The sequence below is a fragment of the Oncorhynchus kisutch genome, linkage group LG15 (genome assembly GCF_002021735.2).
Source record: "Oncorhynchus kisutch isolate 150728-3 linkage group LG15, Okis_V2, whole genome shotgun sequence".
Lineage (NCBI taxonomy): Eukaryota > Metazoa > Chordata > Actinopteri > Salmoniformes > Salmonidae > Oncorhynchus > Oncorhynchus kisutch.
Genome location: NC_034188.2, coordinates 54,583,170 through 54,610,706, shown reverse-complemented (window position 1 = coordinate 54,610,706; position 27,537 = coordinate 54,583,170). Strand labels below are relative to the sequence as shown.

Below are 27,537 nucleotides of genomic sequence, written 5' to 3'. Positions count from 1 at the left end.
TACCGCATTGACTCCCAACAGCAGACACAGTGCCAGACATGCATCCGATTATCTTTTGGGGTGCTCAGCTGCTCATAGGAACATATAGGACAGCAGTTTATGGACAAGGGGACAGGAGCCTAACAGAGCAGGGCCCGTACTCATCCAGTGTCTCAGTGTAAGAGTGCCGACCTCGGATCAGGTCCCCGCTCATTCATTACGATTTGAAAGGAAAAACTGATTGTAGAGCAACACTCCTGCTCAGAGCTGCTTTGTGAATATGGTTCGATACGAGAGCGGCCATATTGTTCAAAGCAACGACAGACACCACACACACGTTCACCCATTGGCCGACACTAGATAAAGACTGTACAGGAGTGAGAATAATAATTAAAGCCACCATACGATGGGAGTTTGTGCGGGGTTTGACGTTGCAATAAATTCAGCAGTCTAGGAATGATGAAACTTGAGGTTTGGCACTGGGCCTAACAGAGCACATTGTAAGCATAGACCTCTTTCCCATCGGAAGATCTGAACAGTCTGGGGACAAACACACTTCACGTTGCAACATCTCAGGAATCTTGTTCCTAACCACCCCCAGGGCAGAGTCAGGGGTTAGATGGAAAATACACAGACAACAGCTGAGGCAATGACACACACACAGTTATTTCTCCACACACACCCGTGTCTGTGGCAGGTCATTGGGTATTATTACTACCCTCGAATGACCAGACAGCACTGTAATCATTAAAACACAATGGCACACAGACAGACGAGCGCCCTCCCCCACCCTCTCATTCTACGCATCACATCCCCCTAATTACTGGATGCCCCCCCCCCCCACCACACACACACACACAGAGGACCTGAACACACAGGGCTTAGCTCACAGCTCTCCCAAGGGACCAGTTGGGACAGCGTTATTAGAGGATCAAATGACTGCTGACAGGAGCTTATTGAGAGTTGCAGTCCTATCGGCAGCAGCGTGCGGGTGAATCGCACTGAAAGGAACAGCAGGCTATCCATCCAAGCACATAGTTGGACATAGACTTGGGTGCGGTATGAACGTACGTGTCCCATAGAGTGAGCTGAGACTCGTGTGTTTGCATGGGAGTTCCGTACGGACAGAGACAGACACATAGGTCATTGGGGTGAGGGATTCTTCTCAACGACGCCAGGTGTCAACTCCACCTCTTATCAAGCCCATCTCCTCGGGCAGTGTTTACATTCCTTCACTCGCTCCGACTTCTCCTCCCATACGGGCCAAGCTCTTATCATGCCCTGCTCCCACACATCGGTTGCAGCTGAATGAAAAGCAAAAACTATTTGAGAGTGTGTGATATTACACTGGAATGGAGGTTTTGGAAAGTCTCGTTTGAACAGACAATACGTCAAGTATAATTACATGTTTGAGAAGATTTTTTTTTTTTTAAAGGAGGTCTGTGTTGCTGACAGAGGAACTATGCGATGTCCTTGTCTAATTCAGAGCCCTACATTTAAAATGGAGCCAATCAGTGGTTAACTCATTGTGAATTGATTGGCTAATGGGTTTGCCAATCCAGAGGCTCTACTGTAATTGCATTGACATTCAGCAACGAATTAACTGATAGAGACACTTCCTACTATTTTTTACTACTACCTCCCTCTACACTGCCACCGGTGGATGGGTGGCTGGTGTTCAGATTGAAATATGAGACAGAACAAACATGCTACACTGGTGGATCGCTCAATGCCGCGGCCAGGCTGCAACCATGCCTCTCTGACATGTAGCAGATAGAATCGGGGCAGCTTTATTTGTGACCGCTATCTGCAACATTCCACAATGTTGTGTCCTGCTGAACGCAGCCCTGTTCTGATCCATCCTCCCCGAATAGTTTTTTCCCCTTTGACACATACTCTCCCTTCCTACCCTTCCTCTACCACGTTGAGTCATTGACAGTACAGGGTTGGGACAACACAAGGACACACCTGGTTGGGATTGCTGTCAGCTTATGGCCCAGGCAGTCATGGAGTAGACCTGGGTAAAGGTTAACATGCAGAGCTGGCAGGCTGGCCAATCAGGAAGGGGGGGCAGGCACAGTGCTGCTGGCCAAGGTCCCAGCACTGACAACCACTGAAAGGAACTAAGTTTATATATATATATATATATATATATATATATACACACCGCACAAATGGATCTGGGACCAGGTTAGCATTCAAATTTGTACACAGTGACTGTATATATATACACACACACAGTCACTGTGTACAAATTTTAATGCTAACCTGGTCCCAGATCCATTTGTGCGGTCTTGCCAAACGTGACATGACAACACAAACAATCTGGAACCAGGCTATATCCATGCCAGGTTAACTTCTCAGGGAGAACCACAATACACACAACAGGAAGGTGAAAAAGTAGGGCTCTAGCTGGTACAAAGAGTGTGTGGGAACCAACACACACAGTGGGTCACAACAGGTGGGTGTGCCAGCAGAGAGCGAGCGAATGGGCCATTTACAGACAGACAGTCTCAGGGTATGGGTGTGGTAAAGTCACATTCAATGGGTAAAGGAGGTATGGCCAGGATGATACCAGTACCGCGATACTGGTTTGTGGTATCGTGGTAAGAAAAAAATAATAAACAAAGGAGTTGCCTGCATCGTGTTTCCATTTCTTGCCACGGACAACAACAACAAAAAATGTGAATCTGGTATCGTCACAGCCCTAGAAAAAAAAGGGAGGTGCAGGTCGACAGAGATCGGTCCATAATACTACAGGTTATCTACCACAGAAAGGGGCCATTTTTGTGTGAGCACATACCTCGTTCATCGGAGTGGAGGAGGAGTTCTGGAATACAACGAGACAAGTTAATGAAAAGCCGTTATGAAGTCTCATACATGCTTATAGCAGGTTATAAAGCCCTGTTCGTGCAGGCTTTATGTAAAGTGTTACTGAAAGCAGCACAAACTACGGGAGTCTCCAGTAGAAGGCATTGCATCCAAGTGTTGCCAACTTGTTAGAGAAGGCGTGGTGGTTATCGTGATACAAGGATGCACGCACAAACCATCACTAAAATGCTTTTAAATTTGTACTTCAGTCAGCGAGGTCAAAGTTAACCATGAACAAAATGTTCATTCATAAAAGGCTTTAAACACCAATAATCACAATAATACCACAATTCAAATCATGAATGCTATAGGCTTAAGTCAGATACCAATTCCTGTGTTCACTTTAAATGGAGCAGAAAAACCAAAGTGAAGGATTAGTGATGGAAAGAGGATCTCTAAACCCCACCCCCTTTTCCTTTCCCACAGCCCTTCACTCTACCCCTGTCTGTCTGTCCTGACGGTGAAGGCCATGGGGAATGAGACAGAGGATTAACCAAATATCTCACACCATCAGGTTAATCAGTGTGAGTCACAGTGTGTGTGTGTGTGTGTGTGTGAGGCAAAACAGGGATTGACATCTAAAACATACACAGTCAGCACAGTGCCTGGGCTTAAACAGGGAAACACGGACGAGTGACAGCAGTCAGATAACCTACTGGCCTACCTTAACCTACTGGCCTACCTTAACCTACTGGCCTACCTTAACCTACTGGCCTACCTTAACCTACCTTAACCTACTGGCCTACCTTAACCTTGTCTAACTTTTCAGGCAACTGTGAAGGTCTTGAATTCTGAGACATCCTACCTCGACTAGTCAAGGTCACTAGGCACGAAACGGAAGAAAACTGACCGAAACAGGAAGGTACTACCCAAAACTTATTTGTTCATCGAAAATTGTGAATAACTCACCACAGGTTAATGAGTAGGGTGTGCTTGAAAGGATGCACACAACTCTGCAATGTGGGCTTGTATTGGAGAGAGTCTCAGTCTTAAATAATTTCACACAGTCTGTGTCTGAATTTAGTTTTCATGCTAGTGAGGGCCGAGAATCCACTCTCACATAGATACGTGGTTGCAAAGGGCATCAGTGTCTTAACAGTGTGATTTGCCAAGGCAGGATAATCTGAGCGAAGCCCTATCCAGAAATCTGGCAGTGGCTTCTGATTCAATTATATTTTCACAGAACCACTTCTTGCAATTTTGATGAAACTCTCTTGTTCAGATATCGTTAAGTGGACTGGAGGCAAGGCATGAAAGGGATAACAAATCGAGTTTGTGCCATCCGCTTCGGGAAAGTACCTGCGTAATTGCACACTCAACTCACTCAGGTGCTTCGCTATATCACATTTGACATTGTCCGTAAGCTTGAGTTCATTTTCACACACACACAAAGAAAAATTCATACAATGATGGAAAGACCTGTGTGTTGTCCTGTTAATGCAGACAGAGAAGAGCCAAACTTCTTAATCATAGCCTCAATTTTGTCCCGCACATTGAATATAGTTGCAGAGAGTCCCTGTAATCCTACATTCAGGTCATTCAGGCGAGAAAAAACATCACCCAGATAGGCCAGTGTGAGAAACTCATCATGCAAGCAGTCAGACAAGTGAAAATGATGGTCAGTAAAGAAAACTTTAAGCTCGTCTCTCAATTTTAAAAAAAACATGTCAATACTTTGCCCCTTGATTAGCAGCGCACTTCTTCTGTATGTTGTAAAAGCGGTACATGGTCAGATACCAACATGAGCAGCAGCTACGTTTGGCTACATACGGACCGTTAGCGGAATTCCCGCAGAGAGTAACCGTTCATGTGATTGGGTGTTCATTATTTGACCAGGCTACCTGTATTTGACATTGTGTTGTTATTTCTCTGAACATTAGATGGTTTCATTTTATTTTTGGTTGTGAAACGAGGCTGCTCAGGCAAGAAAGAAAGAAAAAAAAACTTGCCCAAATGTATAACCACGCTGGAAAATATAAATGGACTGTTTGAAATGTGAAGATTAAAAAATATATTTTAAAAACATACCACTCAACCGTTCAAATTTTTTGGGTCACTTAGAAATGTCCTTGTTTTTCAAAAGAAAAACAATTTTTTGTCAATTTTTTGTCCATTAAAATAACATCAAAATGATCAGAAATACAGTGTAGACATTGTTAATATTGTAAATTACTATTGAAGCTGGAAACGGCTGATTTTCTATGGAATATCTACATAGGCGTACAGAGGCCAATTATAAGCAACCATCACTTCTGTGTTCAAATGGCACGTTGTGTTAGCGAATCCGAGTTCACCATTTAAAAAAAGGCTAATTGATCATTAGAAAACCCTTTTGCAATTATGTTAGCACAGCTGAAAACTGTTGTTCTGATTGAAGAAGCAATACAACTGGCCTTCTTTAGACCAGTTGAGTATCTGAAGCATCAGCATTTGTGGGTTCAATTACAGGCTCAAAATGGCCAGAAACAAATACCTTTCTTCTGAAACTCGTCAGTCTATTTTTTAGTTCTGAGAAATGAAGGCTAGTCCATGTGAGAAATTGCCAAGAAACTGAAGATCTCGTACAACGCTGTGTACTACTCCCGTCACAGAACAGCGCAAATTGGCTCTAACCAGAATAGAAAGAGGAGTGGGAGGCCCCGGTGCACAACTGAGCAAGAGGACAAGTACATTAGACTGTCTAGTTTGAGAAACAGATGCCTCACAATTCACCTTGCAGCTTCATTAAATAGTACGCAAAACACCAGTCTCAACTTCAACATTGACGAGGCGACTCCAGGATGCTGGCCTTCTAAATCAATTCTTATTGGTCACATACACATGGTTGGCAGATGTTAATGCGAGTGTAGCGAAATGCTTGTGCTTCTAGTTCTGACTGTGCTGTAATATCTAACAATTTCACAACAACTACCTTATACACACACAAGTATAAAGGAATGAATAAGAATATGTACATATAACTATATGGATGAGCAATGGCCGTTCGGCATAGGCTAAATCCAGCAGATGGTATAAAGTACTCATCTCATATGTATATTCTGTAATGTAGGGTATGTAACCATTATATAAAGGGTTGAGGATCAGCGGGGTGGAGATTTTTCCTACCCTCACCACCTGGGGTAGGCCCGTCAGAAAGTCCAGGACCCAGTTGCACAGGGTGGGGTCGAGACCTAGAATCTGGAGCTAAATGACGAGTTTGGAGGGTACAATGGTGTTAAATGCTGAACAGCATTCTTCCATAGGTATTCCTCTTGTCCAGATGGGTTAGGTCAATGTGCAGTGTGATCGCGATTGCATCGCGGTAAGCAAATTGGAGTGGGTCTAGGGTGTCAGGTAGGGTGGAGGTGATATGATCCTTGACTAGTCTCTCAAAGCCCTTCATGATGACGCAAGTGAGTGCTATGGGGCGATAGTCATTTAGCTTAGTTACCTTAGCTTTCTTGGGAACAGGAACAATGGTGGCCCTATTGAAGCATGTGGGAACCACAGACTGGGATAGGGATTGATTGAATATGTCCGCAAACACACCAGCCAGCTGGTCTGCATATGCTCTGAGGACGCGGCTAGGGATGCCGTCTGGGCCAGCAGCCTTGCGAGGGTTAACACGTTTAAAATGTTTTACTGACGTTGGCCTTGGTGAAGGAGAGCCCGCAGGATTTGGTAGCGGGCTGTATCAGTGGCACTGTATTGTCCTCAAAGCAGGCAAAGAAGTTGTTTAGTTTGTCTGGGAGCAAGACGTCAGTGTCCGTGACGGGGCTGGTTTTCTTTTTGTAATCCGTGATTGACTGTAGACCCTGCCACATACCTCGTGTCTAAGCCGTTGAATTGTGACTCTACATGGTCTCTATACTGTCGCTTAGCTTGTTTGATTGTCTTGCGGAGGAAATACAACTGTTTGTATTCGGTCATGTTTCCGGCCGCCTTGCCATGATTAAAAAGCAGTGGTTCGAGCTTTCAGTTTTGTGCAAATGCTGCCATCAATCCACAGTTTATGGTTGGGAAAGATTTTAATAGTCACCGTGGGTACAACGTCACAATGCACAATGCACAATGCACTAATAAACTCGCTCACCAAATCAGTGTATACATCAATGTTGTTGTCTGAGGCTATCCGGAACATATCCCAGTCCACGTGATCGAAGCAATCTTGAAGCTTGGAATCCGATTGGTTGGACCAGTGTTGAACAGACCTGAGCATTTCCCGTTTTAGTTTCTGTCTATAGGCTGGGAGCAACAAAATGGAGTCGTGTTCAGATTTGCTGAAAGGAGGACGAAGGAGGGCTTTGTATGCATCGCGGGAGTTAGAGTAGCAGTGAACCAGAACACAGCCAGCCAGGGTCGTGCATTCGATATGCTGATAAAATTTAGGGAGTCTTGATTTCAGATTAGCTTGGTTATAATCCCCAGCTACAATAAATGCAGCCTCAGGATATATGGTTTCCATTTTACATAGAGTCCAATGAAGTTATTTCAGGGAGGTTGAGGTGTCTGCTTGGGGGTGATATACAGAGCTGTGATTATAATCTAAGTGAATTCTCTCTGTAGATAATGTGGTCGGCTTTTGATTGTAAGGAATTCTAGGTCAGGTGAACAAAAGGACTTGTATGTTGTTATGATCACACCACGAGTCGTTTATCATAAGGCGTACACCCCCGCCCTTCTTCTTACCAGAGAGATGTTTGTTTCTGTCGGCGCCATGTGTGAAGAAACCGGGTGGCTGTACAGACTCTGATAACGCATCCCGAGTGAGCCATGTTTCTGTGAAACAGAGAATGTTACAATCTCTGATGTCTCTCTGGAAGGCAACCCTTGCTCAAATTTCATCTACCTTGTTGTCAAGAGACTGGACATTGGTGAGTAATATACTCGGGAGCAGTGAGCGATGTACCAGTCTACGGAGCCTGACCTGAAGACCGCCCTGTCTGCCCCTTCTGCGGCGCCTTTGTTTTGGGTCGCCTACTGGAATCCGATCCATTGTCCTGGGTGGTGGTCCAAACAGAGGATCCTAGGCAGAGTTCCTCTGTCCAGTGTCTGTTATTTTGCCCATCCTAAACTTTTATTGGCCAGTCTGAGATTTGGCTTTTTCTTTGCAACTCTGCCTAGGTGGCCAGCATCCCGGAATCGGGATGAATATAGATGTTTTTTAAATTTTTATAATCAGTTTCGAGCTAAAAATGGTCATTTACAACATTAACAATGTCTACACTGTATTTCTGATCAATTTTATGTTATTTTAATGGACAAAAACTGTGCTTCTTTCGAAAACAAGGATATTTCTAAATAACACCAAACTTTTGAACGGTAGTGTACACACATATGCATGTATACACACACACAAACATATTTGAAGTTGGAAGTTTACATACACTTAGGTTGGAGTCATTAAAACTCGTTTTTCAACCACTCCACAAATTTCTTGTTAACAAACCATAGTTTTGGCAAGTCGGTTAGGACATCTACTTTGCGCATGACACAAGTAACTTTTCCAACAATCCAACAAAAAAAAGTGAGACCTCCACAAGTCTTGTTCATCCTTGGGAGCAATTTCCAAATGCCCGAAGGTACCACATTCATCTGTACAAACAATAGTACGCAAGTATAAACACCATGGGGCCACACAGCCGTGATACCGCTCAGGAAGGAGACATGTTCTGTCTCCTAGAGATGAACGTACTTTGGTGCGAAAAGTAAAAAACAATCCCAGAACAACAGCAAAGGACCTTGTGAAGATGCTGGAGGAAACAGGTACAAACGTATCTATATCCACAATAAAACGAGTCCTAAATCGACAATACTTGAAAGGACACTCAGCAAGGAAGAAGCCACTGCTCCAAAACCATCATAAAAAAGCCAGACTACTGTTTGAAACTGCACATGGGGACAAAGATTGTACTTTTTGGAGAAATGTCCTCTGGTCTGATGAAACTAAAATAGAACTGTGTGGCCATAATGACCATCGTTATGTTTGGAGGAAAAAGAGGATGCTTGCAAGCCGAAGAACACCATTCCACCCGTGAAGCACGAGGGTGGCAGCATCATGTGCGGGTGCTTTGCTGCAGGAGGGACTGGTGCACTTCACAAAATAGATGGCATCTTGAGGTAGGCAAATTATGTGGATATATTGAAGCAACATCTCAAGACATCAGTCAGGAAGTTAATGCTTGGTCGCAAATGGGTCTTCCAAATGGACAATGACCCCAAGCATACTTCCAAAGTTGTGGAAAAATGGCTTAAGGACAACAAAGTCAAGGTATTCGAGTGGCCATCGAAAAGCCCTGACCTCAAATCCTATAGAAAATTTGTGGGCAGAACTGAAAAAGTGTGTGCAAGGAAGGAGGCCTACACACCTGACTCAGTTACACCAGCTCTGTCAGGAGGAATGGGCCGGAATTCACCCAACTTATTGTGGGAAGCTTGTGAAAGGCTACCTGAAACATTTGACCCAAGTTAAACAATTTAAAGGCAATGCTACCAAATACTAACTGAGTGTATGTAAACTTCTGACCCACTGGGAATGTGATGAAAGAAAGAAATCACTCTATTATTCTGACATTTCACATTCAAATAAAGTGGTTATCCTAATCCTTTTACTATGATTAAATGTCAGGAATTATGAAAAACTGAGTTTAAATGTATGTAAACTTCCAACTTCAACTGTATGTATTTTTAAAAATGTGAATCACATTTCTATTTGGCGTACCCCTGAGGGGTAGTTTGGGAATACCTGGTTTAGAGCAATCAGTCAGGCAGCCATGTTGGCCAAGTTTGAGTAGTAAGCCCTGAGAGTTTCCTGTCAGAGATGGTAGAGGCCGAGGCAGGTGTATCCTATTAAGTCTCCTGGGGTAAGGCTATGCAGCATTGACAGCTGGCTCTATAACAAGAGGGCCACAACAAGACAAGGTCTGCAGAGCAGCCCATGTCACCACCATTCTGTTCACACACACACACGCTGGTCACAAGTAACAGCAGATGACAAAGATGGGGAGGGCTTTAAATAACAAACAGAATTGCCCAATGGCAAAGCGATACATGCAAAAAGGATATTATGCAAACAACTTGGTGGGGTCAAGCAGTGGGTTATATTTGGCTCTGTGAATGCCACTCTTAAGCTTTGTGAGACAGAGCTGGAAGATGCCTAACTGTCTGTAGACTGCAGACAGCCGGGAAAAAGCTCAATCCCCAAATTATTCTGCCGTGGGCTAAAACTGGAATCCTTGTTGCGATGACTTATTGTTTTGGAGGGGGATCATAGCATCCCTCCAAGCTAGTCGAATGGAAAGTCTTGGTTACAGGTAAACAGCAGACAAAAAAAAATATCCAATAAGTTTTGTTGTGGGAAACCGTATTGACAACCCCATCGATTGGTTTTAGTGCTTGCCTAATTCAACAATTGATAAATAAAAACACTATTTTATTACTGTATCTACACATACAGCCATAAGATGCGAGTGGAGAGCCATGACAAATCTCAACCCTATACCCAGTTGGGGTTGGACACTCAGTCTGCTTGACATAACCCCAGGTCACCCAAGAAGACACACACACACAGCTAGCTCACACAAGTCAGGTCAGGACATGGATTGGCAGCTGTTCAGGTGGTCAAGTTGTTACATCATACATATCATTGCTTCCCTGACTGACAGCCGCTCCTTATAGCCTCAGGATCCCATACATTGACGAATTAAAACATGTATGGTAGTAGTTGCCACCAGATAAGTGTCACTAAATAGGCTAACAACCTAACTGGACTAAGCTACCTGGTGGTGTGGGAGGAGGCCTATCTGTTAAAACACCGTTTTAAACCACTATTTAAATGTTAGGCTACAACAGGTGTCTTCAGTTCAATTCATTCACCTTGGTTAATCAGACAAACTCTAAAAGGTTAGTGATTGTTTTCACAGACTTGTTTGCACGGACGGCACGAGCACTTGACTTCAACCCAGCGTGCGACTCGTCGCCGACTTGCTACATTGTCACAAATATGACGCACGCAAACTTCCTCCCGCTACAAAATAACTTTGTTAACAGCCTGTTTCGGAAACGGGGGAGAAACAAGGTACCTGAATATATAACTTACCTACCTTCAATGAGTCGATGTCAAAGCGACACAGTAGACTTCTTCGCCCTGATGTCTCGTCACCAGTAGGCTACAAACAGACTCTCTCGTTAGACCAGCGCAATAGTGAAAAGCCCAGATTCAACTGTCTCGATGTTGACCAGACCTGTTAGCGGTTCCTCGTTACTGATCTCACAAGCAACTCCAATCTGCGGGGCTGTAATTCTACAGGGAAGGTTTCTTCTCTCAAATACAATAGGCTAACTCTGTCCACAGCCTTTGTCGCCTAGAATATCCACCACTATTCATCTATTTTAATTAAAGGAACTTTTTTTTAAAGAATAATGATGTTTAGCAAATATACTTAAATTATACAACAGTAATTTTAAGCTATTAAAAAAACATGATTACATTATTCTGAGACACTCAGTATTTCAGTCCCACGGTGAGTCGTGGAACAAATGTCAGTAATTTCCCCTCCCTCTTTCAAACACGCAACAGCGCTTATGCTGCATTCATAACCAATTGGGAAGGTGGTAATTACCAATTGTGTAGTCGTAAATAATGTTGGATGACTTCAACTGCTTTGAACTCGTAGAGAAACGCCGATTGGCTAATGAACAACAATGTGTATTAACCATAAACTAAAAAAACAGCTATCATGCTTGTAAAAGCAACGCGAATCCCAAATGCCCATGAAGCCTTTGTATTTTTGTATAAATGTGTTTAAAGTTTGTCTGTGTTATTTGGTATATTGTGTTATATTAGTTGTTAATAAAAAAAAACGTTTGTGAACAAATTATAGCATTGAAATACCATATGAATAGATTGCTGCATATATTTATAAAAAGCATTCACATGCTAGTTGGAACTCGGAAATTGTTCCGGTCATAGTTATACACGTGCCGCGTTCAACTAGTTAGCTAGTCAGACATTTCGGAGTTTCCTAGTTCCGACTAGCACTTGACTGCGACAATAGAAGAGTCCCACTTGTAATTATGAGTTGGAGGGTAGTTCAAGTGGATTTTTACCAGGCGTATATGTAAATACCACCTTCACACTTGGTTATGAACGTATCATTGATACCAGGAAGTTCTCAAAACCCATCCCACAGATTTAAGGTGGGATATCGTTTGTTTTACCTCATGTTGTCACAACTTTCTTTTAAAACTGTTTTCAACGGGTGTAACACTTAATAGGCTACATGGGGACTAGCATATGCAACGTTTGCCACGTGTGAACCTCATTTTGCACTGTGAGAGCACACTTCCTTGCTTTGATTAGCCTATTCAATGTGTACCTTTAGGATTGTATGCCTATAGCTCCTACCCTACGAACAACAAGGGTTGAGTGTCTGTAAATATTGTTGTACTGGTGAGAATATGCAGTTGAAAATTAACCTGAACGAGAAAAGAAAAACCGCCGACGGCATTCAACTCACTTTCCCTTCGCTGACTTCGTAGGAGTGTTCTCCTACCCTCTACTGTCAAGAGACCTGTCACTACACTAGTCCGCGTACTGCAATGCGTTGCATGGTTCTTGAAAAGGGTATGGCCACATGCGCGTTTTTCATCAGATCTATTGCAGAGAACTCATCTATTTGCTATTGCTATAAATGTCAATGTTATTCAAGTCTATTATACACAATCTACTGTCATAGTAGACTAGGTCTGAGGCATGTACACTGTACCAAAAGTCCACTGTCAGCATGGCCTTATTATTGTCAGCATTTCTATTGGTGCATATTACACGCCCTCATCCCATGTCAAGGTGACCGTTGCAGTTCAATTGGCTGCCTGTATGTGATAATGGACTGCAATAGCACCGCTGCCATAGTGATCGATTCATTTCTATAGCCCACCTCCCCGCTCTCTCTCTCAATTTTTCAATTCAATTTCAATTTGAGGGCTTTCTTGGCATGGGAAACATATGTTTACATTGCCAAAGCAAGTGAAATAGATAAACAATAAAAAATGAACAGTAAACATTTCACTCACAAAAGGTTCCAAAATAATAAAGACATTTAAAATGTCATTGTGTCTATATACAGTGTTGTAACGATGTGCAAATAGTTAAAGTACAAAAAGGAAAATATGTAAACATAAATATAGGTTGTATTTACAATGTTGTTTGTTCTTCACTGGTTGCCCTTTTCTTGTGGGAAAAGGTCACAAATCCTGCTGCTGTGATGACACACTGTGGTATTTCACCCAATAGATACGGGAGTTTATCAAAATTGGATTTGTTTTCAAAATCTTCATGGGTCTGTGTAATCTGAGGGAAATATGTCTCTCTCTCTCTCTCACACACACATACACCCCACCACCACCACCCACACTCTCTCTGACACACACACATGCACACTCTCTCTTAAAAAACACACCACCCAACTGTGCTATCTCTCCTCACTCTGCTTTAACTATGCTGGGAGGAAAGGTTGTATCCTGTTGACAAGGCCCTTTCAACGGTAAGACAGACTGTACTCCAGGGAGTGTCTCTGTCTCTCGCCACAGAATCTGTGTGAAACTGGAAGATGGCATTGTTCCTTTCTCGATAAGGAATTAGAAAATAGTGCCTATGCCTACTTATTAACTCGCACACTACACGCGCCTTCAGTTCACAAGTCCACATGTTCAATCACACACACCCCCAAAATCAGAGGCACGCGAGGGTGATGTGAATGTGACCGTGGCGGGATGTTGGGATGTATGGGAAATGCATGTGCTGTTCCGGAATGTCTCCATCTTTTCCTCACCTACATTCCATGTACCGTTCCCGTCGTTTAGCCATTCCTGCTCGCTGAATTAACATAAGGCTCAAACTAAACGTATAATGTTAACAGCGTCTCACTGGTTGTACATTATTGAATACAAATCTTTCTTAAGATCCAAGTTGGTCAAATTTGTTTTGTGTTCAACATTCCATTAAGCTGCACTGCTTTCTATGACAGAGCCTGTTATTTCACCATTATGCTGTCTGTTTTAAAGCCCCACACCCTGCATTCCTTAGGTTGTGTGAACTGGAGAACCAGTCCCACCCACTCTCACATTCACCACAGAACTTGTGCAACAGAGATGGGAAAAAAAAATGTTTTGGTAGAGAATAATGCTGTCCCCATTCCATAGAGAAACATGTAACCCTTCTTTAAATTGATCATACGTTATGTTAATATCATTATTGAAGTGGCAATCAACCATTCAGTTGGTTTGGATTGTCTTATGGTTTATAATTAGTTTACTCAAATTACGCCCTCTATCTTGAAATGAAGACAGTGCCTCTCCACTGTTCATTTTTGTCTTGTATACTTTTCTGAATCTGCATTTACATTGGATGAACTTTTCACACCTCTTCACACACTGAAAGTAGCCAGCACATTATAAGCCACATGTAACTTTTTTCCGCTTGGCGCTCTGCTGAACCAGTATGTATAATCAACATCAATGGCCTAGCACTGAGTGGAAAAATCGAATGAGGATGATATTGATTGCACTCTGTCAAGCCAACTATTTGGCACAAACAAATTTACCGTACATTGTCGAGCCGCTTGGAGGCTGCTGAGGGGAGGACGGCTCATAATAATGGCTGGAACGGAGCGAATGGAATGGCATCAAACCATGTGTTGGATTTATTTGATACCATTCCACCTATTTCGCTCCAGCCATTAGCACGGGCCTGTCCTCCCCAATAAAGGTGCCACCAACCTCCGGTGGTCAAGCGAAAAAACAGTGTGAGCGGCCAAGGTAAACAACTTTTTCCCCGTGCACAGTGAGCCTCTAAAATGATACATCAGCTCTACTTCCACACAGGCAGATCCTAGCCTGGTCCCAGACATGTTCGTGCTGTCTCGCCAAGGTTAGCAAAGTTAACAAGACAGCACAAACAGATCTTAGGACCAGGCTAGGAAAATCCTACTCAAGGATAGCTAGTTATTTCAAGTGTATGAGGAGTGAGCAGGTTGAATGGATGGACTCACCTTGGTGCAGCTGTGGCAGTAGCTCTCTCCATTCTTCCCAGGGGACAGGATGATCTCACCTGTAGGGATCAACTGGATCCTCAGCTCCATCATGGTCGCTCTCTCTCTCTTTCCTTCTCTCTTTCTCAATCCCTTTCTCTCTGTCTCTCTCTGTCCTCCGCCCACTTACTCGGTCCTTCTGACGGCGTGGCAATGACTTCACCCCTCTCACGTTTGTACAAATTCCGCCCCTTAACGTCTGTGAGAGGAACGGGGCACTTTCTGTTACACTGTCAATAGAAAGAAGGAAAGAAAAACTAAAGTAGAAAAACAGATATTTTACTGGCAGCACATAGTCATTTACATGTGTGCTTCTTTTCTCAGTTATCTAACGAGGCCAAGACAGTCAAAGCACAAGGATGTTTCCTGCGTCTGTTCAGAGTGTTCTAGTGCGAATTTTCCCGGAGCAGGCAAAGGATATGTGTAGATAGTTAGTGTCAGGCTCTCTTTCCACAGCCGGCCCAGCAGTATAATTGATGTCCATGCACATCAGATCGCTGTGGCGCAGTGCACTCTGGGTTAGCCCGGGTATCAGGGTTTCCTCCTGGACCCATGCATCCTGTCTCGGACGTTCTCAACATTAAACACCGGAGGAACCCACTCTGCTTCCCCACATTTCCCCTGGATATACAACTGGGAGGCACGCGTACACACCACATGCCTCCCCCACCTCTCCAGAAATAAATAAGGGACTTGTGCCTCTTGTGTTTCTAGTGTCTTCGGTTTCCTCTCCCCAAGGGGTGCACTAATTAATGAAGACAGGCAGAGGAGAGTAGGCCAGGGGGTATCAGAGAGGGGCTGGAAGCAGCGACATTGTGACCATATCACTGTCTGCGGTGACAGAATGGTGTAAAAACACACACACAGATTGATGACCCCGTTGATCTTTGCTGTGACACTGACTGCCCTCAGTGCCTTGTGACCCCTCCCAAGGTTCCTGTTTGTTCCCTCGACCAGCATCCTCTCAGAATCACACCCTTTAAAAGCTGCCCTCCCTGGACCACTGACATCTTGGGAACTCAGCCATGCCACCACAAAATATTAATTATCAACACTGATATGGATGGAACATCAACGATAGATTGTGTTTTGCTGAGTCTGAAGTTACAGCATGGTTTTGGGTGTATGATTGGGGAAAGAATAATGGCTCTATATTACTGTATGTTTTGGGTCATCAATATGGTCAGTCAGTGGTGCAATTTGTGGTGAGGGCGACTGAGAATAAGTATAGAAACTGATTGTGGTTGTGTTGAGTAGTGTTTTGGAGAACGTGTTTGCGCTCTAGTGGGCAGTCTCTTCTGGAACGTTACTGTTCCTTCTTATCCTCAATCACAGTGTTCCCTAGATGTGTGTGTTCATTTCAGCCTTGTGTACGGCCTTGTGAACATGCAGCTATGTGTGTGAAAGCACGGCTATTTGTACATGTGGTGGTCGTGGGCCATTGGTGTGTGCCTTCCTATAGTGTCTGGGGGGCTGCTGAGAGGGGAAGTGACAGTGACACACATCCTTTGACCCGCGCTCAAGGTATTCCTGATTGCTGGGCATCAACAGGAAACAGTGGCGTTGACGCAGCAAGTCCTCAGGCCGGGCTCAGCCTAGCAGACTGTTGTGGACGAGGAGAGAGAGAGAGAGAACACACACAGACGTCCCTGAAACATACTGGGAAGAACAAGAACTGTTACAGAAGGCAACCATGAATGCCCTCTAAAGCCTTCATACGCTGTAGTTTGTTTAAAGGGTGATCGTTAATAGTGTACTTTTGGGAGATGTTTTTCAAGGGTATAGTTTGTTGTTTATGCTGATAACTGATCAGATATTATGTTTCCAATTAAACAATCCAGAAGATGGTTATTAATTAACAGAAGACAGGTTCAAGGTCCTCTGGCCGAAGGTTTATAAACACACTTTCTCTTTCTTTCTTTTTCTCAATGCTGTCCATCCCTTAACACACAAGGTGAAGGAGGCCCATCTCTCTCTCTCTCTATCTATGCTGGTCTAAACTGTCTTTCATGTCCTATCCGCTCACACTGGAAGGGTGATATGAGGTGTGTTTGTGTGTGTGTGTCAGAACCTGCAGCTGGTGTTACGGTAGTGTGTGTCAAGGTGAGCCAGGCGCAGTGGGAGAACTACACAAGGGGCCAGTGTTCCTGAACTAGGCGCGGACACAACTTGTCACTGACAGAGACGTCTGTAAGGAAGTAGAGAGGGAATTGCATCCTGTTTGTGTGAGAGAGAGAGAGAGTTATGGGACAATCTCTGAGTAAAGGGCACATGGCCATGGCGACGAGAAAGGGCAGGGAGTGGTAGGGCAGAGGTTCAAGAACATACTGTGTACTGAAGTTAACAAACTGGGATAGGCTAGTGCTATATCACAGTGTTGACTGGAAATAGCCATGTCTACTTTTAACCCTAAAAAAAGGAAATCCCTAATATGTCCATGCCGTTTGTCCCTTCAGTCTGCTCAAAAGCAGTTATCAACCTCCGACAACGCAGGATTCAGCAGCGCCGTTTCCACAGGAAAGCACGGGACGCCGAATAGGCTACCACTCAAACACCAGCCCAAAGAACTGTCCTCACACTACAGCGCAGACTTCACTCTTATTTCCCCAGAAATGTCCTGATTGTACTTGTCCAAAAGATGAATAAAATATGAATTTTAATTAAATTACACAGTATTTTGGAACTCTTTTTAAAAAAAAATCCCCTACAGTAGGTTATATTTGTCCTAAAAACTTTGAGCCGATTTGAGCTAATCTTTTTTTTTTATCTAGCTCTAGCAATTGCTGTCCTCTTGTGGTTTCAGATAAAAACACAGCTTTAGGCACACGATGAGTCTTTTTTTTTTGTTTACATTTATTTAACTAGGCAAGAACAAATTCTTATTTTCAATAAGGCCTAGGGTTAACTGCCTGTTCAGGGGCAGAACTGCCTGTTCAGGGGCAGAACGACAGATTAGTTAGTACCTTGTCAGCTCGGGGGTTTGAACTTGCAACCTTCCGGTTACTAGTCCAACGCTCTAACCGCTAGGCTACCCTGCCACCCCAATTAATGTTGGAATTAATGATGGTGTCATGGTAAATCTATTGTGCACACACATCTGAAGCCTCCACTGAAGTTAGAAGAAGGAAATCACACCCCACCAGTTGAGACCAGAACCCACCAATGTATAGTTCAAGAAGACTACAAGCAACTATAGGCCTAAGCCAAGCAGTTAGTAGCTAGGTGACTAGTCTCCATACACACTAGGTAAGCAACACATTACACACAGAAGAAAAAACAGTGTTTCTAATGAGAAGGACTGAAGTATGAATGCTGAGAAAATCTTCTTTTTTTAATGAAATAAACTTTTTGAAAAGGCATATTTTAGTTCCGCAGTATACCAGGTAATGACTCTATGAAAGAACAGTGTTCCCTTTTGACCCAATGCATAAATGTTACCAGCACTGAAGAGCCCGGTCTTTGAGTGTTCCTCTGCATCATGGAAGGCATATTGAAGAGAAGAAGTGCAAAAAGGTGAGTGAAGTACCTCTTAATCAGGCTCCATTCACATGGTCTTTTCTGTTTGCTCCATAGGACATTAGAGTGAATCACTCACGTATTGACCGTAGACATCAGATACATAGACTGAGTGTACAAAACATTAGGAACACCTTCATTATATTGAGTTGCACCCCGTTTTACTCTCAGAACAGCCTCAATTTTTCCGGCATGGACTCTACAAGGTGTCGAAAGCCCATGCCAGCCCATGTTGACTCCAATGCTTCCCACAGTTGTGTCAAGTTGGTTGGATGTCCTTTGGGTGGTGGACCATTCTTGCTGCACTTAAATATTTTGTCTTGCCCATTCACCCTCTGAATGGCACACACATAATCCATGTCTCAATTGTCTCAAGGCTTAAACATCTTTCTTTAACCGGTCTCCTTCCCCTCATCTACACAGATTTAAGAAGTGACGTCATAATGCTTTGATAAACTCTGTGTACAACATGATTGGTGATAAAAATCCATCTCCTATTTTACATGTCAACTATCATCTACAGCCGTCCTAGGTCTGATGTACAGATCTCCGGTGGAAGGGGGAGTGTGGAAATGAAGAGAAAAACAGAGTGTGAGGAAAAGGAAAGGATTCTGTCTGTCAGTCCATCAATATTTTACCCTCAGGTAAAGGTCAGACCTATTCCTAGCTTGGGATCATCATAATTTCAAAATATTTCCACAAGTGTCATATTTTCACAAATGTCTTACGTGTTTTCTATTTCTGACAACGTAATATACGCACAGTCAATGGATCAGCTTTGATCTCTTCTCTCAAATATCTAACACAGTTTAACCTGAGTTTCAGTGGAAGCAGCCTCTGTATGTACACATCTTGTCCTCCAGGGGGTGCTAAAGAAGTTGCTCTTGCATCACCCTGTGACCAGTGAGGCGGGAGAGGAGAGTCTGGACAGCATACGCACACAGTTGTATGAGCTGGAGAATGCTGTAAGACTGCCTTATTATATATTGAATACTCACTGAAGAGTTGACACTGTCTTTAACAATACTGACTCACATTCATCCAATAACAGAGAGGTAAACACCAACCAATGAAGGCAAGGGTGTGTCCATCCAAGACGATATGTCGATTTGACCTGCCAATGAACTTCAGACAGCTGGAGAGTGGGTTAGATGGAAGTGCCCCAGATCAATTCAGAATGTGAGATCTGTCATTCATTCATTTGGTGGAAGTGACAAGATTTTTGAGGTCATTCTCTTGTCTTTCTGTGTCCCAGCCAGGCCTCTCTCCACAGTGCTATCTCTACAGGTTCTGTCGAGTGTGTAAGCGAAGAAGCAACCCCTACAGGAGACTCTTTGAGAAGTTTGATAAGGACAGAGATGGACTGCTTTCTCTCAAGGTAAATCCAAATCAAATGGCATAATGTAACGTGGCTCCCCCACCGCAGCGGATGGGCTGAGAGGAGCCCTCGCCAGCAGGCGCCGACCCAGCAGAAACAATAGTTAGACCGACTCGTTCATGGATGAAATGTGAGAATCTAAATCCGTTTAAAATGTATAATCCTGTTACAAAATACCATGTGCAAAACAGCAGCTGTGGACAAATCTATATCGAATCACAATTTACAGACCACGTACAATGGGCTGTGTCTCTGTATTGCAGGAAATGGAACGTGGCATATGTGACCTGTACATGGCCGATGTCACCGCTGGGCAGCTCCAGCGGCCGGTGGTATTGATTGACGCAGATGCAAAATCACACTTTGACTGTGTGTCATTCTGCACATTCATGTGCCCTGTCTGAAAGATTATTCCACTCCGCTTTAAATGAACAGTCAGTCTTGTGATTGACACACAACCAACTGTCAAATGACAAAATAAACACACCAGGTGCATTCATATGAATGAGATGAACTCGCTCACTTTCGCATAAAGAACAAACAATCAAGAAAAGACCAGCAAATATATATCCTTATATTCTTGAAGGTTACTACTATTAACACTGGGTTAAATCAACACTTGAAATATCAACTTAAAATGAGCACTGGTAATACATCTGGAGGAAAATGGTGAAAATGACTGTTTGGAAGAGGCAGACTTCAGCTCACTGATGGGGAAGCTCTTCTACTACAACATTTCACCTCCAACGACGAGACCGTTGTTAATGATTTCAAGACTTAACGTGTTCAAACAAACTTAGACCAGCACCTCAAAGGGAAGTTGCAGACTTGATGGGGCTTTCTTTATACACACTGGCTGTTGAGACGAGGGCCCCTGTAACCTAGTTGCAGACTTGATGGGGCTTTCTTTATACACTGGCTGTTGAGATGAGGGCCCCTGTAACCTAGCTGCAGACTTGATGGGGATTTCTTTATAGACACTGGCTGTTGAGACGAGGGCCCCTACGGTCGGTCAATTTATATAAAGCGTTTAGTAGGATTATTTGTCCCCTTTCATTTGAATAAACGTGTCAAAGCCAACATTCTTGTAATGTAGGCCTACCCATTTCCCTGGTATACAAGTAAAGCACTGTTTATGTATATGACAAGCGCTAGCAAGTCAATGCAATCCATCATTACAATTGTTTTAACTTAATTTTCAACAACAACAAAAAAACTCCCATTGAGGGATTTAGTGTAGGGGCCAACCAACCGTGAGCTCTGTGGTGGTGTTCGAAACCACCTCGTCCATCTCCAACCTTCCTCCGGTGCCATCTCAAATGACAGTGACTTCACGTGGCCTACCGAAAGCCAATGTGCATACATCCAACAGGCAAGTATCCAAATGACTGACCTCACGTGGCCTACCAAAAGCCAATGTGCATACATCTAACAGGCAAGTATCCAAATGACAGTGACTTCACGTGGCCTACCGAAAGCCAATGTGCATACATCCAACAGGCATCCATTTTGCCAGTCATTTCTAACCCATGTTTAAAACACCCAATTCCATGGCTTTACGCCGACCATAAACAATTCAGTATAAAAAAAGAAAAAAAAGTAGCACGAACTCAACCACTTGATGAAATCAACACCAGACCTTTAGGTATGTTTAATTTAGATTGTTTAATGTTAATTCCATGCTGTGTTTCAGTAAGAACAATACAGGTGCTCTATCTGTGGCTCCAGTCAGATATCCAGTAGTACAAATTAGCTTTAAGTTACACATAATGCAGCAAAAAGAAAAACATGAACAATGTAAAGGAAAGAGGCAGAAAAACTATTCATTAACTCATCATGCAGGCTTGAAATCATCTACTTAGAACCCTGTCATTTTGCAACAGAAGCCAATCGAGAGCCGTTCCCTCACTAAACGCCACAATGCTCCCTTGGATTTTTAAAACCGCTACCAGCCACCATCTGAAATCAGCAAGTACGCACAATACAGTATTTCAGCACAAAGTACAATCCAAAACGTCACAATAGAATCACTATGGTGTAAAAGTTAAGCATTTTTTGCTCCACGTGGATATCAAGAATTTTGCCGTCTTCCTCTGAAAAACTAAAGTTAAGAAGAGCACTTTGTTTAGACTTGCCCTTCGAAGGTTTAATGATTTGCATCTCTTTCACTAACACAGAAATATTACAGCTCCCACAACTAATAGACATATCAGTAATAAAAGTTCATTTCTGTAATTACATTAAGAAAAAAATTCTCAAAATACATCCAGCAACTGATAAAATATTGAGGAAAGAGCAAAAACAATACAATAATGAAGATAAATCAGAAATGCTTGTACCAAGAAAAATAAAATTATCCAGGGACTCTGTCTTTCCAAAATTGTATGTTGTCTCAATTAAGTGGTATTTATATTTAAATTGAATTAAAAAGGGCAACAACAAAAAAAATTTGTGAAGAGAACTGATTATCTCTAAGACCCTGGGGGTCAGAGCTGCAGAGAGCCGCTGTCACTTGGGCGTGGTGGCTCCTGTTGGGACTGGTTTTTTTTTTCATTTTGGGGGAGGGGAGTGTGGAGGCGGGGGGGGGGGGTCTCAAGTTGGCTGTGAGGTCTTACTGGGGCTCGTCCTCCACATCTTGCAGTGCCTCTTTGTTCTGTTGTTCTTCACCTGCTTGAAAACAAGAGAAAACGGACGGTGAGGGCTGGGCTTTCACGTTATTTACAAGAGACAACCCTCAGTCTAGGTGATCAAAATCAGTGTCCAAACAGAGATGCTGTGGAAGTATGGCATTACTCCTGTGACAGTTTTAACCTAGTCTCCAAAGTTGCAGGTGGACAAGCCGAAATGAGCCCAGTGGTGGTTTCATTCAGTGTGCCACATGTCACATCTTAGCACATGCAGTGAAACTTCAACCACTAACTACGACCTCATAGAGCATATCAAAACACACTCGTGTGGTGCTTCAAATAAAACAGGACATCTCAGAGTAACTAAAAAGCTTTCGAATGAAAAGTCATGTTCGGGCAATGCTTGACGACAACCTAATAGATTGCTTCCGTTTATAATTGAGAAGCAAGTTTGATTTGTGAATTTCTCCTTAGCCATCTAGCTAATGCAGTAACATACAATATTTAAATCCCTCTTGATAAATCTGCCCAAGACTCTATACCCAAGTACTATATTCCCAACATTAGCCACTATATTGTACTGGCGTTCCGTTCCTAGTGAGACAACTGTCTATTTGTGTCATGCTACAGGACGCCAGGCAGACAGAATGACACAGCGATTACAGGACTGGATGTAGATAAATGTCACCCAGTCAAAGACAGACGGGATATCCCATACAGCCGCTCAACAACTGGTGCCATGCTGTTAGTCCTCCAGTCTCCACGATACACGGCTCACACGATAGCTACGGAGATCAGGCACCATCCATCAAAAGATCAGGCAGGCGACGACAGAGCGTCAGACTCTACACACAAACCAATGTGCTAACTTGGTGAGACACCTTGCAGCCCCACGGAGAAAGATTGTCACCTTGTAACCACAGAGCTGTCCTACAGAACCCAATAATCTGTCAGCTGTCCGAGACACGTGGAAATCAGCACGTGAAAAATAATTGCTCCAAATAAATGCATTACTGATACACCAGTGATTCTTTTTAAATCACCGCGTAGAAGGAAAATTCATAAGACACACAGTGTGTGAACATACAACTTTCCCCGTGACACAAACGGATGATGGGTGAGTGGCGTTGCTGTGAGTTAGTGAAGGGGGACAGAACACAAACGAGTCAAACCAGATGCAGAAAACACTTACAAAGTACAGATTATGGGAAATAAACGGCTGTTTTGTTCCGTTAGGATTCTACACAAACGGAAGGAGAGAGATGAGAGATGAGTCTGACATTATGATGAAGGTTGAAGAAGCTTCAACTGTAGAGGGGGGGGGGACCACTAAGCAATGCGGAAGGAACTGCAAGGTGAGAGGCACAAGGTTGGGTTAGAGACGGACGGAGAACGGAGACGTTAGCGTAATGATCCACGTCAGCAGCTCTGAAAAGAGCCGAATAACCAACAGCACAACTCAACAAGATTGAGGGCTACACTCTTGTGGTAGGATAGCATCAGTTTACAAACATATTGTAATGGACTCGTTTTTTTTTTTTTAAATGGCAACGGCTAAGTGCTGTAATATTGTAAGCATACCTCAGACTGGAGGAATTGAGCATGCTCTCAAAAAGCAATTTCCCCCCTTCGTAATATGACCAACTTCCTCCGTGCATTCTAAAAAGTCTGAGTGAGGGGGCCTCTCACTCACGCTTACCATCTCCCTGCATGTCTGAAGTCCATAGTGTCAGGTTGTCGCGTAACAACTGCATGATTAGTGTGGAGTCCTTGTAGCTTTCTTCACTCAGCGTGTCCAGCTCTGCGATGGCGTCATCGAACGCAGCCTTCGCCAACCTGCAGTCCAAACACAAGTATTATGTCACACTTGTATCAAGAGAATAGGTCACCGTATTGAATCCACATTTAAAAAATGAGATATTTTAAGTTAGAAGCCTATCAAGGGAGAGCCGTGTGAGGTACGTGCCTGCAGGCGCGGTCAGGCGAGTTGAGGATTTCATAGTAAAATACGGAGAAGTTAAGAGCAAGGCCTAGGCGAATGGGGTGTGTAGGTGGCAGTTCAATCATGGCGATGTCGCTCGCAGCTTTGTAGGCGACCAAACTGTTCTCGGCAGCCTCCTTCCTGTCGTTCCCGGTGGCAAACTCAGCCAGATACCTGTGGTAATCGCCTTTCCTGAGGGAAGAGCAAGACGGAGAAGTATCAGTGGGCCACCGTGGTGTAAAAGATGAGCAACAAATGGATGGAGGATAAATGTCAGACAAGCCGGAATTCCTGAATTAGCAGGAGGAAGCACAATCCCTGCTCTATGCTTTATTCTAGAGCCATTAAGAGTTTTTCGGATGGGACGTTACCGGGGGTCCTGACTCTGTGGTCACTAAAGATCCCATGGCACTTAAGAGTAGGGGTTTTAACCCCGGTGTCCTGGCAAAATTCTTAATCTGGCCTTCATACCATAGAGGCCACCTAATCATGCCCCGGTTTACAATTGGCTCATTCACCCCCCCCCCCCCCACCCCGTAACTATTCCCTAGGTCATTGCTGTAAATGACAATGTGTTCTCAGTCAACTTACTGGGTAAAATAAGGGTTAAATCAAATAAATACAAATAGTTGTGGAATACTATTCTAACAGGGTCTTTAAAGAAACACCAAGAACCATCTACCAAGCATCTATTCCCAAACAAGTGAAGAGGCTCGTTCGTACATTTTGTAGTAGAAGACCTTGGACTCTCCCGTGTTGGCAGCTGGAATAAGGTGCTTGTCCAGCACATCCAAAATGTCATTACAGATTGACTTCAGCTCGTTCTCAACCTGCAGGAGAAAATGACTCAATGAATAACCAGCCACTGGCACAATGTTAGGCACAACAAGCAACACTCAACAATACACAAATGGTATCATTAAGGTGAATTAGCCTAAATTATTTTTTATCATTCACAATTTTCTCCAGTAGAAACGCTACAATATTGATTTAAGAGTGCTGCAGGTCAAATGCTTCTCCCATCGTGTCAGATCTCTCTCGCACCAGTTCTACACGAATGCACTCAGTGACTCAGACTTCTGGGCTTACTCACTGTTTGCCTGTATTCCCGGATCATTTTCAATTTGTCTTCTCCACCCTTGTTTTCTTCCCTTTGTTCAATACTGCTGATTATCCTCCATGATGCTCTCCTCGCCCCAATGACATTTTTGTAGGCCACTGATAGTAGGTTTCGCTCCTCGACTGTTAGTTCCACATCCAACCCGGCCACTCTTTTCATGGACTCCACCATTTCTGTGGGGAGCAGAGAGGAAGTCGTAAGTAATTGGGGCTGAAAGATCATAAACAAAATAAAACCACGGGACAAAGTTTGATGACTTCAGAGATTTTTTTTCTTCCCTTTTCTTATGATTTGAATTTCTCAACCCAACAATACAATCCCAATCATACAAAGTCCTATTTACAAGAGTCTCCGTTTCTGGGCCTGTATTCACAGTCTCAGAGTAGATCTATGATACACTTTGCCTAATCGATCATAATGAATGTGAATAAGGACAGGTGAGAAATGATTCTAGGTCAGTATGCCTACTCTGATGTGCCAAATAAATACAGGTTCTTGTTCATAAGATCTTGGAAGGTAGTGTCTGCTGCAACATTTAGGCTTAATTCAGCCATGCCGAGGCATTCATTCTACAAGACTACATCTATACCCAATCAATGTATACCCAGTGACAAGGTACATAACCATACCTTTCAGAAACAGATAGTTACATCAGAGTCAAGAATGAGAGCAGCATGTCTGTGAATATTCGCATTTAATTTGAGGGTGAAGTAAAGCAGCTAAACTGGTTTTACTTCGGGGCAAATCAAAGCTGCATGTGGCCAGCCAGCCAGACAGACATGACCATGCCCTGTAATAACACATCTAAAAACAGCTTCTGCTTCATGCCAATTGACAGGCACGTTAGCTAGCTTGGTAACGTAGCTACCTACGTCAGAAATTGCTTATCATTGGGGTAGGTTTTGTTTCAGGTCAGTCTTCGATACGTCACACCCAGATAGCAGGCTATGGCTAACGTTGGACCACGAGAAGTTTAGTAAACTAGGGTAGGGTATTTGGCAGGCCAACAGGTTTAAATTTTTCGTTTGCTATCTAGTGCTGTAGTGTATGTTTACATTTGCTGACATCATTGTTTGGGAAAAGTAATCCCCACGTAGCTAGCACATATAAACGTTAGTTGGCTAACGCGTTAACTAACTACCACCCCACTTGCTTGCTAACGTTAGCAACCTAGCTCTCGCACCATCAATAATCCGCCATTTTGTATTCTCTTTAAATGAATCATATATTTAAACAAATCTGGTTAAGTGACTATCGTATTGGCTAATTAACGTTAGCTACACAGCTAGCTAGTTAAGCTAATGCGATAGCTCACGTTAGCGCACTGACTTCACCGTCGAGGCCCCCCCGCAAGAGGGAGGATGAGTGAGTGCAAGTGGTAGCTATGTTGGTAGCTACTAGCTAGCTAACGTTAGCTAACTGGTGAAAAAAAAAACCAGGAACGAACATGTCCCTCCATCGAATAATACAATTGTCTCTTACCGTCATATCTCTCAGCCTGTTCGGCGAGTTTTGCCTGATATACTAACTCATCCCGATCGCCCATTTTGTTCCGAGTGTTTAACTGACAAATTGCTATTAAGGCTCGACAGTAGCTGCTACTAGGTCAATCTGTCGGCGGTTCCTGGAAAATCAACGGATAGATCAGTGGCGTTTCCACCCCACCAGTTGTACTGGAGTAAAAAAAAATGGCGAAAATCTACATCCGGGAACCTTTCACACCACACACGCATTACCTCAATTGAGGATCACCCCTTGCTCAGAAAAACCCCTCCCATTTTTACACGGCTTGGCAACCAGTGACTCTAGACATTTACATTTCCACCCACAGTACCATTATCATGATGAGCATGAACACGTTATTATTTTTAAAGCATGATAAGGCTTTCTCATTCTTTCTTCTTAACCAGAACACATGGGACCAAGTTTTGGTAGACAGGCCTGCAATAATAATAAGCTGTCTGGATATTTAAATACAAATAAACACCCAAGTAGGC

At 43.4% G+C, this 27,537-nt stretch overlaps 2 protein-coding genes across 11 annotated transcripts in view; both read right to left on the bottom strand.

Annotated features, from left to right (window-relative positions):
* Positions 1 to 15,390, bottom strand: part of LOC109905507 (unconventional myosin-Ic) — a 68,252-nt gene extending 52,862 nt beyond the window's left edge. For 2 of the 7 annotated variants that reach the window (XM_031790543.1, XM_031790545.1), the window contains exon 1: positions 10,928 to 11,373. Coding sequence is in view for 3 of the 7 variants with exons in the window: in XM_031790546.1 (XP_031646406.1) it covers positions 14,880 to 14,972 (93 nt within the window). In the remaining 4 variants the exon portion in view is untranslated. Of the gene's footprint in view, positions 1 to 10,927; positions 11,374 to 14,879 lie in introns of those variants that run through there. The other 5 variants (XM_031790542.1, XM_031790544.1, XM_031790546.1 and 2 more) reach the window with 4 other exon arrangements.
* Positions 15,391 to 21,458: 6,068 nt separating this feature from the next.
* On the bottom strand, positions 21,459 to 27,325 carry LOC109905504 (14-3-3 protein epsilon-like). Of its 4 annotated transcripts, none has more exons than XM_020502906.2 (7): positions 27,023 to 27,325; positions 25,514 to 25,713; positions 25,144 to 25,250; positions 24,406 to 24,612; positions 24,139 to 24,275; positions 23,632 to 23,679; positions 21,459 to 22,479 (listed from the first exon to the last, which is right to left on the bottom strand). In XM_020502906.2, the coding sequence occupies exons 1-6, from the start codon at positions 27,084 to 27,086 to the stop codon at positions 23,672 to 23,674; spliced, it is 723 nt and encodes a 240-aa protein (XP_020358495.1). In that variant the 5' UTR covers positions 27,087 to 27,325; the 3' UTR covers positions 21,459 to 22,479; positions 23,632 to 23,671. The 4 variants fall into 4 exon arrangements, with proteins under 4 accessions (XP_020358495.1, XP_020358492.1, XP_020358493.1 ...); XM_020502905.2 differs by having other exon boundaries at positions 21,474 to 22,482; XM_020502903.2 differs by lacking the exon at positions 23,632 to 23,679 and having other exon boundaries at positions 21,459 to 22,482.
* Positions 27,326 to 27,537: the final 212 nt, after the last annotated feature.